The sequence below is a fragment of the Hemicordylus capensis genome, chromosome 17 (assembly GCF_027244095.1).
Source record: "Hemicordylus capensis ecotype Gifberg chromosome 17, rHemCap1.1.pri, whole genome shotgun sequence".
NCBI lineage: Eukaryota > Metazoa > Chordata > Lepidosauria > Squamata > Cordylidae > Hemicordylus > Hemicordylus capensis.
The window spans coordinates 15,309,560-15,326,134 of record NC_069673.1 but is presented as its reverse complement, the minus strand read 5'-3'; the positions used below and the strand labels follow the sequence as shown (position 1 = coordinate 15,326,134).

Genomic DNA, 16,575 nt, shown 5'->3' with positions numbered 1-16,575 from the left:
GCGCTTTAGCCAATCAGCTCGGAGAGCACTCCGCCACTGGCCAATGGAAGCGCAGCCAGGATGCGAACAAGGGTGACGTCACAATGCGGGGGGGGCTCCCTTCATTCAACACTTCGGAACGTTCGCAACTAAGTGTAACGAGTTGGGGCTGCCGGCGCCGCGGTCCGGCCATGGCTCCGCAGCGCGGGGCGCCCGGAGGCGGCGGTGAGCGGCGCCCGCTGCCCGCGGAGCCCGCCGGCAGCAGCGGCAGCACCCAGGGGCTGCCCAGAGCCTTCCTGCAGAGCCTGCGCACCCTCTTCGACATCCTGGACGAGGACCGGCGCGGCTACGTGCACCTGCGCGAGATCGAGAGCCGCTGGCGGCAGCAGCCGCCGCCCCCGGGAGGCGAGGGCCGGGAGTCGCCGCGGAGCGTCCTGGAAGGGCTGCGGAGGGCCGCCCCGGCCAGCGGCTACCTCACCTTCGAGCGCTTCGTGCTGGGCTTGCGCGCGTCGCTGCTCAGCCCCGAGAAGAAGAGCCCGGCTGGCGGCGCCCCGCCGGGCCCTCCCTCGAGAAGCAGAAGGGACGCCGAGGCCCCCCTGGCCGAGAGGGCGCCCGGGAGGGGCTGCGCGCCGGCTCGGAGCCTGGAGAAGATCCCCCACCTGCTTGCGGAGCAAGTGCCCGCCTGCAAGAGGGCAGGTGAGTCTCGAGGGAGGAGGAGGGGCCCCAGCTGTCTGTCGAGACCCAGGCGCCGGTACGGTGGGCGCCCCTTCGCTCTGTGGGCCGGAGCCCCTGGTCTGCATGCAGAAGGTCCCAGGTTCAGTCGGTGGCGGCATCTCCTGCCCGCAACCTTGGAGAAGCTGCTGCCAGTCAGTGCAGACAATCCTGGCTCGATGGACCAAGGCCCTGACTCGGTATTTGGCAGCTTCCGATTTTCTTAAAGTAGTTCTTTAATGGTGGAGTCCTTAAACACTGATGAGAGCAGCGTGTTGGGTGGGTGGGGAAAGGGTCCACACATACAGGATCCGCCCGGATTAACTTTCTCGGCCGGGGTGCACCTCCAGGATCGCTTTAACGGGATTCCGTTTCCCCTTTAAAGCCTTATAACAACTTGGCCTTCTTTTAATCCCCAGGAGCAGATGCTGGTGGCCGGAAGCCAGCGGGACGGCTGCAAAACGAGGGTACTTCTAAAGCCGGAGCAGAGGGACGGAGACCGCCAAGAGGCCGCGGCGAACATCGGCGGCACACCATCACCAATGGTGTGGATTACTGCCTGGTATGGGTGTCCTTTCAGGAGGAGCCCTCAAGGCTTTTGGACCCCAGGTTTCAAAGAATCCTGGGACGGAGACCCCCAGCATTCAAAGAACAGCTGAGACCCAGAGGGGCTGCTGTCAGGGCTCACCCCTACCAGAGCAGACCTTTCTGGCATGGTGGGCTTCCTTTGGGGCTTAAGTGGGAGGCGCAGGTCTCTTGCCCAGAAGGTGCTTGAAGGATACTCAGCCCTTCTCGGAAGGCAGAGTTTCCGTTTCCTGCTCTCCTGAGCAAGCCGTGGTTGTGACCCTGCACACGTTTTTCAGGCCTGCTACCGCCTTGTGGGTGACGTAGCCTTTTGGCCCTGTTCACTAAATTGCATGAAGCCTCAGTTTAGGGTCTGCCTCAGTGCTTGCGGGGGTGGGGGGGATCCTATTTGGGGAAGGGGTCAATGTGACCGGACCTCCTCCAAATAGAATTGGCCACCAGCCCTACTGGTTACATCTTCTCACCCTCAGTTTCCCCTCTGGATTTTTTTCTTTCGTTCTGGGCCAAATTATCTTTAGACACGTCCTCCTGGCCATCTCTGAGTCCCCTCCACCAAATGTGTCTGATGTGCCGGCTGTCCTCGGCTTCCCTGAAACTGCGGAACTCCCTTCCACTGGAGACTTGCCGAAGCCCAAACCTAGTCACATTTCCAGTTGTACTGACTTTTTGACCTGCCTGGGTTGCTTTGGAATGGGATCATCTTAACTGAATATAGCGTTGCCTATTTGATCGTGTTCCTGTTCTGTGCTGCCTGGGTTTTCGTCGTTGCGGCTACTCTGCACACATCCCAGCAACGAAGAAGACTGGGAACTTTGAAAAAGAAAGAAAAACCCAGGCTCCGCTTTGCTCCAGAATCCGAGGCCCCGTCCAACCTGAGAAGCGTTTCCCCCTCTCTTAAAGGGCCTCTGTGTGTTTGCTCTCCGCTGACAGCAGACAGGTCCGCTCATCCCTCACTGATCCGGATTGATCAGCCTGGCGTGGTCCCTCGTGGCTCATCGCAGTGGGGAGGGAGCGTTGAGCTCGGCCTGGCTTGCCCAGGTGGCCGGCTTCCCCCTCTCCCTCTCCATCCTTCTCCTCTCCTGGCCCACCTCCCCAGCCTCGGGGGGGGTCTTCACTCAGCTGCCGCTGCCTGGCTTCTCCCTGAGCCAGGAAACTGCTGGGGGGATGCAGCCCGTTTCTCCTCCGGCCTGGCTGGGAAGGGCCCAGCGATCTCAATCCGTTGTGGAGGCCCGACACGGCTGGAGGGGGGTCTTGGCGGCATACAGCACGCTCTTTGTGCCTCTGGCGAGCAGCCTGCACAGCCCCAAAGCCCTCACGTTCTTCCTCTGGGTACGTCCATCCCTCTCCGGGGGGCTGGTGCCCTCTTAAGCCTGCTCCGGCTGCCGGCTTTTATTCTGCGTGGCGGAGCTGGTGTGTCCTTGGGGCAGGCAGAGAGATCCAGAGCAGAAGTGGGGGTGAGTTTCGGAGGGTAGCACGAGCTGAAGTGCCTAGCCTCCAGCAAGAGAGGCTGCTGGATTTAATTCTGTCTGTGCACACACAGCCGGCCGGGAAGAAGCCATGCCCTATCGGCCACAGAACAGTTATGTGCTTCGTTCTCTCTCTTTCTCTTTTCTCTGTGTAGTGGCTAAAGTGTGCTGTCAAGTCAATTTCAACTCTCGGTACCCACAGACTAGCCCTGTGGTTGTCTTTGGTAGAATACAGGAGAGGTTGACCATGGCCTCCTCCCGCACGGTATGAGATGATGCCTCTCAGCATCTTCCTAGATCGCTGCTGCCCGATAGAGGTGTTTCCCATAGTCTGGGGAACATACCAGCGGGGATTCGAACCGGCAACCTTCTGCTTGTTAGTCAAGCAGTTCCCCGCTGTGCCATTCGGTGGCTAGGCTGTGTAGTGGGAGAGATTAGAAATGTGCACTAGAAAAACAGAAACTGCAAGGGCTTCGAACAGCCATCGGTCTCTGGTCCAGGAAATCTGAGCGGTAATGAGCCAGGAGCCACCTAATGGCACATCAGGGAAGTAACTTGCCTAGCGAGCAAGAGGTGGCGGTTTAAATCCCCGCTGGTGTGTTTCCCCTAGATTGGGCAGCAGCGATCTAGGAAGGTGCTGAAAGACAACATCATCTCATACTGCGTGGGAGGAGGCCATGGTCAACCCCTCCTGGATTCTACCAAAAGACAACCGCAGGGCTCTCTGGCCGCCAGAAACAGGCTCCATTGCCAGAGACATGGCTTTTGCCCTTGGAGATTATTCTGGGGCTAGAAGAAGACTAGGGGAAAAGACTGTGAAACAGCTTCCCCGCTTTGATGTGCAAGTACGTGGGATGTGTGATCTTTCATTCATTCATTTGTGTGTTTGGTCTTTCCTTGGCAGCTGAAGCAAATGAAGGAGCTGGAGAAGGAGAAGGATTTCCTGTTCCAAGGGCTGGAGATGGTGGAGCGGGCCCGGGAGTGGTACCACCAGCAAATCCTCCTCCTCCAGGAGCGCCAGAAGCAGCTGGGCAAAAGCAAAGTCCACAGCGTGAGTTTCGAAAACGCAAAAAGGAACCCTTGGGATCCACCAGTCTCTACCGGGTGCAGCGTTCCGCCCAGGGTGACTTCATCAAGCCATGCAATATGTGCGGGGCTTGAAGATCAATCGAGGCGGGGGGGTTTCTGCCTACATCTGGGGAAGGCCCCGCCCTGGGGGCAGAGCTTGTTGCTGAAAGCAGGCGGGCCCACATCCCCATTTTATTGGTTTTATTACTCCCTTGTTTTGAAAGCTGTGTTGACCTAACGCAGGAGTTCCCAACGTGTGGTACTCCAGATGTGGCTGGACTCCAACTCCCATCATCCCTAGCTACAATTGATCACGGCTGGGGATGATGGGAGTTGTGTTTCAGCCACATCTGGAGTGCCCCAGGTCAGGACCCCCTGACTTACTGGAACAGCCAGCAAATGTTTGGCAAAGGTTATCCAAAGCTGGATTCTCATTCTCATATTCATTCTCTCTTTCTCTCAAAGAAATGGCCTTAAGTGTGCTTTTTCATGCTTGCATTGGGGTTTTGCTGGTCCTTTGGAGGGGTAGCAGGGCATGCAGAGTTCCTGCAGAACCACAGGACTGCTGGCTGTGGGGTGACTTGACTTCCCTGCTCTCTCCTGCCTCTTTCCCCACCCAGGACTTGCTGGCCGAAGGAGCTCCCAGTCAGCTCGGCTGCCTCCTGCCCAAACTGCAAGAGCTGAACCGCTGCCTCTGCGAGCTGCTGTCTCTCTCGGCAAAGGTGAGGGTGGCCCCGTGGGCAGGCAGGGCAACTATTGCGGAAGCAGCCAGGAGTCGGAAGCCCTTTCTAGGCCACTGCAGGTCTTCTAATGCAGGGGTTCCTCAACGTGGCTTCCCAGATGTCGTCGGACTACGGATCATGTCCTCCGTAGCCACAGTGGCCGATGCCTTCTGAAATAGTCCAACTTTCCGCCTTTTCCCGTCCTGAGGGCTAGAAACTTGCGGTCTTGTTCAAACAACCAATGCTGGGCTTCTTGGGATGCAGTGCCTGGTACCAATTCCTGGGAGTGTGTGTGTGGAGATAGTATTATAGACACAACCCTGCAGAAACTCTTTCTTTTTCTTTCTTTCCAGCCCCTGAGCCCCTGTTCCGCTGACCCCGGTGGCCAGGCTTGTGGTGCTGTGTCCTCCCCGCCTCTAGCCGGCGCTCAGCAGACCATCCAGATGCTGAAGGATCAGAACCGGCTTCTCACCAAGGTGAGAAAGGGATTCGTCAGGGTTCCTTGGCACCATCTTCTCTCTCCACTGCTCCCAGAACCTCTGATTCCAAGGAGGGGCCCTGACTGCAAGCAGACCCCTTTAGTGGGTCAGGGACAACAGTCTCTGGGCTTCACAGATAAACAGGAACCAAACCTATTCTATATTTCGAAGCGCTTGTGGGTGTGTTTGTGTGAAAAAGAAAGTCGTAGTTCCTGATAACCTAGAGACCAAATTGTGTATACACAACCCTACCACTGAAATTAGATGAATGAACTACTTTTGATACCGGAATATGCTGGGAGAAAGGGTTTTTCTAAAACAATCATAGCAGAAATTCTGTAAATAATCCTCAGATCCTAACCGCTGTGCTGAACAGGTTTCTCACACTCGGCAATCGGATGGATCATTTAAAAAAAGACATCATGCTCAAAAGAAGCAGAAGAATTTTTTTCAGAGGCCAAATTTACTATGATTCAAATGTGGTAATTAGACATATATGGCAATTAGCCAATAAAATATATGGCTAATATGTGGTATATATGGTATTGATTGATTAAGTGCTGTCAAGTCGGTGTCGACTCTTAGTTATACCACATGGTAATTAGTCAATACGGTGAATGTTTGAAGTTGAGATCAGACACATTTACTTCCCTTTTCTCAGAACAAAACATTCTACTAGCTTATATTTAATTTATTGAACTTGCTTGTGAGTGTAATGATGGTTAACGATGGGCCTCACACAAGAACATAAGGGCAGCCCTGCTGGATCCGGCCCCCCAAGGAGGGCCCATCGAGTCCAGCCTCCTGTTTCGCACAGTGGCCCACCAGATGCCGCTGGAAGCCACAGGCAGGAGTTGAAAGGGGCCTGCCCTCCCTCCTGCTGCTGCTGTGACTCCCCTGCAACTAGCTAAGGGGTGTGCACCAGTGAGATCCACCAGTAAGCTTAAATGACTTTCTTTTTAAAGGTTTAGAACCCTGAACCAGGCCCAGCCGAGCTCAAAGGCAAGCCCTCGAGCCGACCTAGTTCGGTGGTGAGCCGGCTCAACCTCGAGCCAGTTCGCCCATCCCTGTGGCCGGCTCGTAGCCCTCTGTGCTCGTGTCAGAATGGCCTTGAAACAGGGTGCCGTGAGAAGGGAGGACTCGGCCATTCAGAGTCTCGAAAGGTCCTGAGCGTCGGTTATGAACGGCTTTCCTTCCTTGCTCCCCAGGAGGTGACGGACAAAAGTGAGCGGATCACGCAGCTGGAGCAGGAGAAGTCGGCGCTCATCAAGCAGCTCTTTGAAGCGCGCGCCCACGGCAGCCACGAAACCAACCTCCTGGATTCCACCTTCATATAGCCCAGCTGCTTGGATCGGGATGGGCCGGCAGGCGTGCGCTGGGTAACCTCCGCCCCAGCAAGACTGTTTCTAGTTCCAAGGCAAGTGGCAAGGCTCTGTATTGGGATTTCGCTCTTCGTATTTGACGATGGACACACGCTCCTTTTCCCGGTCCCTTGAAACGCAGGTCTGGGTTCCTAGAGCCAACCATAGCGGCAGGTTTGGTGTGCTTGGTGCTTCGCTGCCCCACCACCACCACCACCAAAAAATATGAGGCTTATGTGATTTCTCCATCCTGCCCCTTGATGCCATTGCACGGATCATGGGGTGCAGAGTTTCAGTATCGACACTCCAAATGGGGGGACCTTGGGCATGATCCTGCTTGCCACATCCCTAGCAATGTGGCGGCTTCTTTGATGCGAGGAAGGAACTTGCTGTGTTTATCTCTAGAATATCTTTGCAGCCAGCACTCCTTATTTTGGGCATGACCCGGGCTCCACACTGAACCCTCGAAACCGTCCCAGTCGTGAGCATCAAGTGCCAGAAATGAAGTCGATCCTTTTTGCTCAAAAGTTGGGTGTGTTTGGTTTTTCCCTCTGAGCCTTGGAGGGTGGATTTTTTAAAAAGTGTGCTTCTAGGCATATAGAGAGTGCTCCCCCTCTGCTCAGTATTCATCTGCTGCAGCTGGGTGTTGGGCCGTTTTGAAACTTCACTCTCCACCCGATCCTCTTGGTCTGTCTCTGCTGTCAAGTAGTCAGCCTGGTTCAAGGTTCCCTGCCGAGACGGATGTCTCCAACACGGATGTCTCCAGATCTCGTGGCAACATGAGTCTTCCGTGGTCACCTCTGACACAGTCAGAACTGGCCAACTGGTCCCTCCAGACAACACCAGGCGCGTGACACGGACTTCTCTGACCTCTGCAACCAGGACTCCTGCCAGGATCCGAATTTGGAGCAAGGTGCTGTCAGATCAGAGGTGCTCTGGCATCCCTTCTCTGCTCTTGCAAGATCCTCAATGATTCCCAAGAAGATGCAAACGCTTCCAGGCTCTGAACTGGGCGGACGCTGACCCAAAGGCACTTCTGCTGGTGTTCATTTGAGCGGCATAAACCCCTCTTTGCTAGTACACGGACTCAACACACCATATTTTAAAGCCATGTTTCCAGCAGGGGGAGCTGTGAGACCACCGTAGAATACAAAACTCCTTTCTGTTTGCAGTTTTCTTCTTCTCCAGCCTGTCTTCTTTCAAACACCTTCCTGCCTCCTTCAGCCTCCTTGCCTGTGGCTTATGTGACTTTTTTTTACCCCACCAAATTTAACTTCCATAATAACTGCACTGAGAGCCACTTAATGGCACAGTGGGGAAGCAACCTGCCTAGAGAGCAGAAGGCTGGTGGTGGTGTGTTTCCCAGAATAGGGAACTCCTATATCAGGCAGCAGCGATATAGGAAGGTGCTGAAAGGCATCATCTCATACTGTGTGGGAGAAGGCAATGGTCAACCCCTCCTGTATTCTACCAAGAAAACCACATGGCTCTGTGGTCGCCGGGAGTCGACACCAACTTGACGGCACAACCTTTCCATTTTCTCCTTTAATAGCTGCACTGTTGATCAACGTTCTGATGCTGACACTTACACTCCAAGCAGCTAGAAATTTGTGAACGCAGGACAGCATCTGCTGTTCTGCCAGTAGCAGGAATGGGAACTCAAACACAGCCTCCAATTGGTTGCTTTATATATATTATAATAATAATAATATTATTATTCCTCTGGTTGGTACAGAGACCAGTCATCTTAATATACAATGTTTATTTGACTTTCCCCCCCTCTTTCTTTACAAGATTCTGAGATACTGCCCTGAGCAGTAGAGTACTGGGAGGGTGGGATATAAATATTTTAAATAAATAAAAATAAGACTGAGGATTCCCAATGGGTGAGGTAGAGATCTACCTATCTTACATTTTCGGTACAAGATCTCTTCCCAATGTGCAGAGGGGTCTTTAACTCTTTGGTCTCCGAATTCCTTTGCGGGCAAGCTATTTCGTCCCGTAGCACAAAGGAACTATGTGATTATGTGCGAGGGAGACTCCCTGTTCTCCGGCTGCTATGGGCATTTGCATCCCATGGGCATTTTCAACCCCTCTCCTCCCAAATATGTTTACAGTCTGAAATCCTGTATGTAGTTTTGACCCTGTATGTTGCATTTTAATCTGTTGTCCGTTTGTGTGTGTTTTTAAACTACTCGTATACATGTTTGTTATCATGGCGTGTTCTTAATTTCTCCCCCAAATAAAAGCTGAAATGAGCTTGGAAGCATTATTTTCCTGCCTGCAACCTTGAAGAGCCTCGGCCAGGCAGTGTAGACCAGGGATGCTCAGTTTTGGCCCTCCTGCAGACGTTGGCCTACATCGCCCATCACCCCTGACTATTGGCCCCTGTGGTTGGAGATCATGGACGCTGAAGTCTTAAAAACAGATGGAGAGGTTTTGGACTTCAACAGCCGTGATGTAGGACAGTACTGAGATAGATGGTCCAGTGGTCTGGCTCCATAGAAGACCGCTTCCGATGTTCCACTGATCTTGGACCATGTGGGTTTCTGCCTAAGGGTAACTGCTCTTAAGAGTGGCCCTTTTGCCGCTCGGTAATTATTTTATTTTATTTATTTATTTGATCAATTTCTATACTGCCCTTCCAAAAAATGGCTCAGGGTAGTTTACATAGAGAAATAATAAATAAATAAGATGGCTCCCTGTCCCCAAAGGGCTCAATCTAAAAAGAAACATAAGATAGACACCAGCAACAGTCCCGGCAGGGATGCTGTGCTGGGGGTGGAGAGGGCCAGTTACTCTCCCCCTGCTAAATAAAGAGAATCACCACGTTAAAAAGGTGCCTCTTTGCCCAGTTAGCAGGGGATATGGCAACTTCCCGTATTCCAGGAGGGATACAAAGCGAGGGAGAAGTCTGACAGTGCCATGGGGCAGCCAGGGAGAATGGGCAGAATCATTTGATAGGGTTCTGCCTCGGAACTGGCCGAGTTGGGCAGGACAGTCTGAGCCGTTCCTTGACCATGTGCAGAGAGTGCCTTGTACGTGGCCAAGCAGTCCACTTGCCTTGCCAAGTTTATGTATCCCTCCCCTCCCTTTCAGAGCGTCGTGTCTGCTAGTGCAGGTCTTCACAAGCATCGCTTCCAGTCCCCGAGAACGGCCTAATCAGGGAGCAGCAGCATACAATGATTCTGCAATATTCAAGCCAGCCAGACCTGCTGTGAGATGAAACGTTCTTTGCACTGCAAAGATCGTCTCTTGCTTATCTTGCTGCTGGAGGGAATGAAATTCTGCTCAAAGCCTGGACCACACAAGGTGTCTTTTGTGGCTTCTCTAAGCAAGGAGCCAGGCCTGAGTGTTGCGGAAGGAACCCAGCTTTTGCTTGGGCATGCCCGTGTTGGCAACAGCAAAGCAGACAAATTAATGATTGTCTACACAGACTGGCAGCAGCTCTCCAGCATTTCAGAGAAGGGTCTTTCTCAGCCCTACCTGGAGATGTTGCCAGGGATGGAACCTGGGACCTCCTCCATGCTAAGCAGTGCTAGAGTTGAAGGGAAGGCCTCAGTTTTTGAGCCATGCCATATGCCGAGGTTCCCAGCATGGAGGACTAGTACCCTTTAGTGGTTAGAGTGTTGGACTAGGGCCAGTAAGACCCGAGTTTGAATCCTGAAACTCCGGCTGAACCTACCTCACAGGTGAGGATAAAAATAAGCTCTGAGCTCCTTGGAGGAAGAGTGGGATATAAATGTAAAAATAAAATAATAACTACTTGAAGGGCTCCTATATTCTCTTTTTAACCAGTGTGTCACTTCTGCCACAAACTTGCAGCTTGGGTACCCCAGAGAGCGAGACAAGATTTCACTGGCTTGCAGCCGACATGTCCTCAGTGAGGTGTCCGTTCCAGAAGGGGAGGGAGAAGCCTCTCCTCTGCTCCTGATTGGCTGGCTGCATGCTGAAGCTCAGCGTGCCCCTCCCCTCAGCCTGACTGACAGGCTTCCACACATTTGCACTGAGTACTCCCATTGAAGCCACCTAATGGCACAGCGGAGAAGCAACCTGCCTAGAGCAGGAGGCTGGCGGTTCGAATCCCCGCTGATGAGTTTCCCAGAATATGGGGCACTCCTATATCGGGCAGCAGCAATATAGGAAGATGCTGAAAGGCATCATCTCATACTGCGCGGGAGGAGGCAATGGTCAACCCCTCCTGTAATCTACCAAGAAAACCATAGGGCTCTGCCGTCGCCAGAAGTCGACACTGACTCGAAGGCACAACCTTTCAACTTCCGCTGAAATGAATGGGACTATAAACTTGTCCCATTAATTTCAGTGTCTGTACTCATGGGTAACTTAGTTTGGATGTGATCCAGTGGCTGGAGTCACCTGTCTCATCACTGACATTTAAGTTTTGTGTTTCTCTCCCTGGGGTACCTGAGCTGCAAGTTTGTGACAGAAGTGACACTCTGGTTAAAAAGAGAAGGGAGCCCTTGGCCAGATGTTTTCACTTCCTCCGTGGGGAACCCTTCCTCGTAAGAAGTTCCTGCTGTGGTGACTCATAGCAACACAGCAAAGGGTCAACCCTTTGCTACAGCTGGGGACGGGTCTCTTCTGCAAGTTTTGCACAGCTAGAGGGGAAGCAGATTTGGAAACAAGATAATCTCTAGAAATTCTAACCAGAACTTGCTTCAAAAAGTAGAATGGAATCTGATTATCATGATCCGTTCTGAAAACTGCATATTCACTCATCCATACGTCTGGTTCTCTGCTCTCTTTGTCTGTTTATGCATGTCCTTTTGCTTAGGACAAACTTTAGTCTGCCTGGGGCTTTTGATTTTTAAACTTGAGACTTCAATGTTTTGTTTTGTTTTTGTGGAGGCAGATAGATGTGGAGAAACTACCTGAGACACTGAGGGCAGCCAGGTATGGCTGAGAGAGAACCTTTCCAGCAGGGTTCATAGACCGATCAGGGCTGCACGACAGGCAGATATATGGCTGGTGTAGCTTTTCTTGGCATAGATAAGCAGCAGTGCAGAGAGAGCTACTTATTCTGTACCTCCCGCACGCCAATTTTTAAATTTTTTTTGCTTGTCACGCAACTGTATAGGAGACCTGCGAAGAAACGCTAGATCTATCTCAAGGCCAGGACTTTGTGGGGATAGGCAGCCAGGCTGGGCTTGTGTTGCATACCGAATGGGAATCTGAACCCCAGTTCAACATTTGGGGTGCAGTTCTATGCACCAGGGAGCAAGCCCCATTGAGCGGAGTGGGGGGGGCAGATTTCCAGCTGGAGTCGGGCCTGTAACCAGCCTCAAAATTGGAAGGGGTGTTGCAGAAGTCAGGGGAGGCAGGTTATAAAATGTTCAGTGAAAACAGTCAGTGCGGCGGGGAAGGGGTGAGAATTTTTTGGTGTGGCAAGATATACACACCATGCCACCAGCTGGCTACCGGCCTGGCTGGAGTCAGGGATTATGCAGACATCTTTAGGCGGAATTGCTTGTAATTCTCCACCAGTCTGAGCTTCCTCCTTCTCCAGGGTTCACCACCTGGGTGAAATTTCTCTCTCTTGTACTTGCAGGAACGGCCCTAAAAGTGCAGATGCACCTTGGACAAAAACGACCCCGTTCATCGTACAAGATTAGGGAGGCATCCTGCCAATCGCTCCTTTCATCTCGCTTGTTTCTTTCTCCTTTCTTCCCGGACTGTAAGAATCAACATTACGGGCCAGCAGCGGGAGGGGTGGAGAGCCCTGGGGCTTGTTTTGTGAGGCTTCCAGGATCCTTTCCAGCCCTCCTCTTTACAAAGCTCTCTGACAGCTTGAGTCTGGAAGAACAGATTGTTTTGTCCTTTTGAGAAGAGCCGGGGCGGGGCGTGATGAGGGCCTGCAAGTTTCTTCTCCAGTCCAAGAAACAGGGAAGTGCTTTACAGGAGCTTAGTGGGCTTAAGATGTTCCCAAGCTTGCTCGGCCAGGTGATCTTGGACTACAACTCCTATCACCCCCCACCACAGGCCCTTGTGGCAGGCAGGGGCTGATGGGTGCTGAAGTCCCACGACATCTGGGGGATCCCCGAGGGAGAAGAATTGCACGGAAAAACACCGTATTTGTGGACACGGGTGGTCCTGACAGGAAATACTCCCCGGGCCGGTTGTGCGAGAGGTTTCAGGAGTGACCTCAGCTCTTTGTCAGAGCTGGAAGCCCCGAGGCGGCCGAGAAGTTCCCGGGCATTGCTGGCTGCAAGAAAAACCGTCTCCCAAAGCCACCGTTTTGCAAACTGCGGGACATGCAGATCTCCTCCCCTTGTGTGTCAATACCTCATGTGCTGTTCTGTGATAAGCACATCAGTTAGCCCCCCCTTTGTCTGTCTGCATTTGGCAGCCAAGCTGACCCTGCTGATTGGAGCTGATACGGAAGGCACGTGAGGATGCTGGTCAATTGATGGGGTGGGGGAGAGAGAGGCCTAAGGGAAGGCCCCTTTAAAACTGGGTCCTCGAGACTGTATTTGTATTTCCACAAAAAGGGGACATGCATTCATCCAGAAGGCAGATTATAGGAACACAGGAAGCTGCCTTCTACTGAGTCGGACCACCAGTCCATCTCGCTCAGTATTGTCTACCCAGACTGGCAGCGGCTTCTCCCAGGTTGCAGGCAGGACTCTCTCTCTCAGCCCTGCCTTGGAGATGCTGCCAGGGAGGGAACTTGGAACCTTCTGCATGCAAGCAGGCAGGGGCTCTTCCCAGAGCGGCCCCATCCCCTAAGAAGAATGTTTAACAATGCTCACACATGTGGCCTCCCATTCAAATGCAAACCAGAGCAGACCCTGCTTACCAGAGGGGAGAATTCATGCTTGCTGCCAGAAGACCAGCTCTCCTCTCAAGGATGTTTCTTTCAAGCACAGCTGCAGAAAGAAAGAAAGAAAGAAAGAAAGAGTCAATGCTGCATTCATCACTTTAGGGGTTTTCAAGCTGTGCTTTGGGATTCCTTGGAAACGTTGCCAGAGTTATTTTACAAGAAGCACAATAGGAACAGACCCATTTCACTGAAGGATGCCCCCCACAAGAAGTGTAGGTGTGTGGGTGCTTTCAAGGACTTTTCTAAAAAGACAGGCTGAAGCGGTTGGGACTTTTTCATTGGCGGGTAGTGTCTTCTAGGGTGCTCTCAATTCACAAGGGATGAGGGCAGGTGGGTTCTGCTGCATGTGCTTACGCACCCATGGGGCTTCGAGTGAACCACCCAGCAGGGTAAAAAGTATGCCCTGAAAGCGGAGATTTAAAAAACCCACTGTGTTAACCGCGCCAACCTTCACGATTGTCACCCACGCTGGATTTGAACCCATGACATAACCAGAAGGAACTAAACCAACAGGCCACCAATCATATAAGCTCCAGAGTGCCTGAATTCTCTGTCTGTTGGGGAACATGTTCTCTTCTATTTCTTCCCAAATCTGATCCCTTCTCTTGACTTTGCTGTGCCATGTATCTGGATCCAATCCTGCTCCGGCTTTTGCTCTGGACCCAATCCTTCCCTCTGCAAGATTAATCATGGCCGGAAATGCTCTCTTAGCAAATTGGTGGTTTCTGGCACCAGTCCGGAGAGGGGTTAGGGGGTGCATCTGTTTGCATGAGTCTGCTTCTACCCTGGGAACAGCCTTTCCCATGTAGATGTGATCTGCTCCTCCTGAACTTCCCGCAGCTTAAACCAATAAACACTGAACTGCTGATCCAGTGGTGTTCCCTTCCTTTGGAAGGGAGAAAAAGGAGAAAGCCAGTGGAACACCCTCTGACCTTCTGGGCAAATCCTGTTGATGTGCAGACGGCAGCAATGCCTGGGAAACGCTTCAGGGCAGTACCAACTGTTTCTCCCCTTTGGCACAGCAGGCTGCAAGGCTGGTGAAGCCCATACAGTGGGGAAGGTAGAAGGCGAGTCCCGATTTTGCACCCACATAAATGTGGATTCCATGGCCTGAATAACAGAGTTGTGTGCAGCATGATTCTCCCTCTTCTCTCCACACTAGAACTCAGGGCCACGCCATGAAAAGGACAGGTGCAGATTCAGGACTGAGCGAAGGAAGTATGTTGACAGACAGTGCATAATTCGCTTGGGGAACTCACTGCCACAAGACAATGTGGTGGGCCACCGGTTTCGATGGCTTTGAACTGGAGGCATTTTAATGTTTTGCTCTGGGATTCATTTTACTCATTTGGGGCTTTCTGACACCATCAGAATGATGTCAAAATAGGATGGGGTCCCTGCCTTGCAGGCAGAAATGCCCACATTCAATCCCTGGCAGCCTCTCCAGGTAGCGCTGGGAGAGACTCCTGCCTGGAACCTTGCAGAAGCTGCTGCCAGTCAGTGGAGACCATACTGAGCTACTGTAGATGGACCAATGGTCTGACTCAGTAGAAAGACTCTTCCATCTGAAACAACATAAGACCAGCCCTGCTGGATCAGGCCTAAGGAGGCCCATCTAATCCAGCCTCCTGTTTCCCACAGTGGCCCACCAGATGCCTCCGAGAAGCCCACAGGCAAGAGGTGAGGGCATGCAGCCCTCTCTCCCGCGGTTGCTCCCCTGCTAGTACAACTGGTATGAATGCAAAGAGGATTTAGTTATCGCTTGGTTTGCCCGCTTGAAAAACCTCAGTTAAGAAAGTGAGGGGGCTATACATATTCATGAGCTAATAACCATGGAACCCCAACGGAACCTCCATGTTCAGAGGCAGTGTGGATACCAGGTCTAGGACAGCTGACCTGAGCGGGCTCTTATCTCCTGCTTCTGGGCTCCTCAGTGGCATCTTGCTGACCACTGTTGGAAACAGTATGTGGGGATAGAGGGGCCCAATTTAGTCTGATTCCACAAGGTGATGGTTATGTTCTCTTGGGGTGGCAGAGGGGGAGAAGCAGTTTAAGAATCACACAAAGCATTCTTAAATTAGTGCCGCAGAGCAGACATCTTGTCTGTTGTGTGTATGGTTGGGACACTGAGAACCATTCTTTCCCGGCTCTGATGGGCCTGGATGACCTTTTGGACTTTTGTCCAGGGGGAAATGCCAACAGGACTGCAGACCGGCCACTCTGGGGAGAGGTTTTGTTCCCCATCTGCCAGTGACACATTCTTTCCGCCATTGCAACATTCAATGAATTCGGGACCTCCTGAAGTCAGCTGGCTAATCATGGAAGATCAAGGAAGGAAGAAACCAAGACATTAAGGGGAAATTGCTATAATTAGCCAGTTCTTTATTCAGCAAAGCCCGAGGAGGAGGAGGGTGTTCTTTTGGGGTTAGGTTAAAAAAAAAAAAAGCACAATATCGTTTCTGTTCTTCCCTCTTGGGTGGTGCTGAGCTACTTCATGCTCACTAAAATGCCATGGAAACATTGTGTGCATGGAAGTTAAACTGATCTCTAAGAGGACGTTTTCAACAGGTCTGATAAACCTCCCCGTGAGCTCAGGTCTGCAGGGGAGGCTCCACTTCCATTTTCCTGAGGTTTCTAAAATTAAGCAGATTACTCTAAGGAGCATGGCCTTCTCGGTGGTAGCACCAGCTTTGCAGTATTGTCCCTAGGGAGGGTTGGAATTGGCTCTCTCTGCCCTGTTTGATTTCTGTAAACAGTACCATGAACTGCTATCACCCAGCAATGATTAATGGCTAAATAATTATTAGACAGCCCTCTAATCCAAATCCTGTTTCATGCATGAATTTAATCCATATAATTCTGCATTCTGCAAGCATTCAAGGCGGCGAACAAGACAGTTATGTCTTTTCTTTTGATTGTGTGTTTGTGTTGTGTGTGTGTGTGTGTGTGTGTGTGTAGGGGGGGAGGGGAGGGCATTTGTTAATGTATTTAATTCATGCTAATCATTTGTATTCCACTCTTTAACTTGAGTGCTCCAAAGCAGAATTGTGTAGCCCCACGAATATCAGCCAGACATTTCCAGACCTGGCACCTGTTTGGATCATACTGTCACGCAGCCAGCTTTTCAAGATAAATATTTTGAAAACATTTGGGGGAAGTATATCCTCGGTGGGGGCAGGGGCTGATATTTCCTCATTCCCCACATATGTGGGAAGAATGCAAAGACAGCTGTATGGCTGACTGTCAAGGGAGGCAACCCCACCCTGGAGATGCTGCTCTTGTCTACGGCCAGGATAGACATGTTTTAAACAAATAAAATCAACTGGAAAAAATGGAACACATTCTGCTTTCAAGTCATTAGCG

General features: G+C 51.9%; 1 protein-coding gene across 1 annotated transcript; it reads left to right on the top strand.

Annotated features, from left to right (window-relative positions):
• The first annotated feature begins 126 nt into the window (after positions 1–126).
• On the top strand, positions 127–8,630 carry SAPCD2 (suppressor APC domain containing 2). The gene is made up of 6 exons (XM_053281894.1): positions 127–675; positions 1,110–1,252; positions 3,646–3,792; positions 4,430–4,531; positions 4,885–5,007; positions 6,219–8,630. Exons 1-6 carry the CDS (start codon positions 171–173, stop codon positions 6,345–6,347), a joined length of 1,149 nt encoding a protein of 382 aa, XP_053137869.1. The 5' UTR covers positions 127–170; the 3' UTR covers positions 6,348–8,630.
• The last annotated feature ends 7,945 nt before the right edge of the window (positions 8,631–16,575 follow it).

Excerpts from the sequence above, each read along its gene's own strand:
- SAPCD2 (XM_053281894.1), top strand. The coding sequence starts at position 171 with ATGGCTCCGCAGCGCGGGGCGCCCGGAGGCGGCGGTGAGCGGCGCCCG. Across the intron at positions 1,253-3,645 it reads ATGGTGTGGATTACTGCCTG|CTGAAGCAAATGAAGGAGCT; the intron begins GTATGGGTGTCC and ends TTTCCTTGGCAG. Across the intron at positions 4,532-4,884 it reads TGCTGTCTCTCTCGGCAAAG|CCCCTGAGCCCCTGTTCCGC; the intron begins GTGAGGGTGGCC and ends CTTTCTTTCCAG.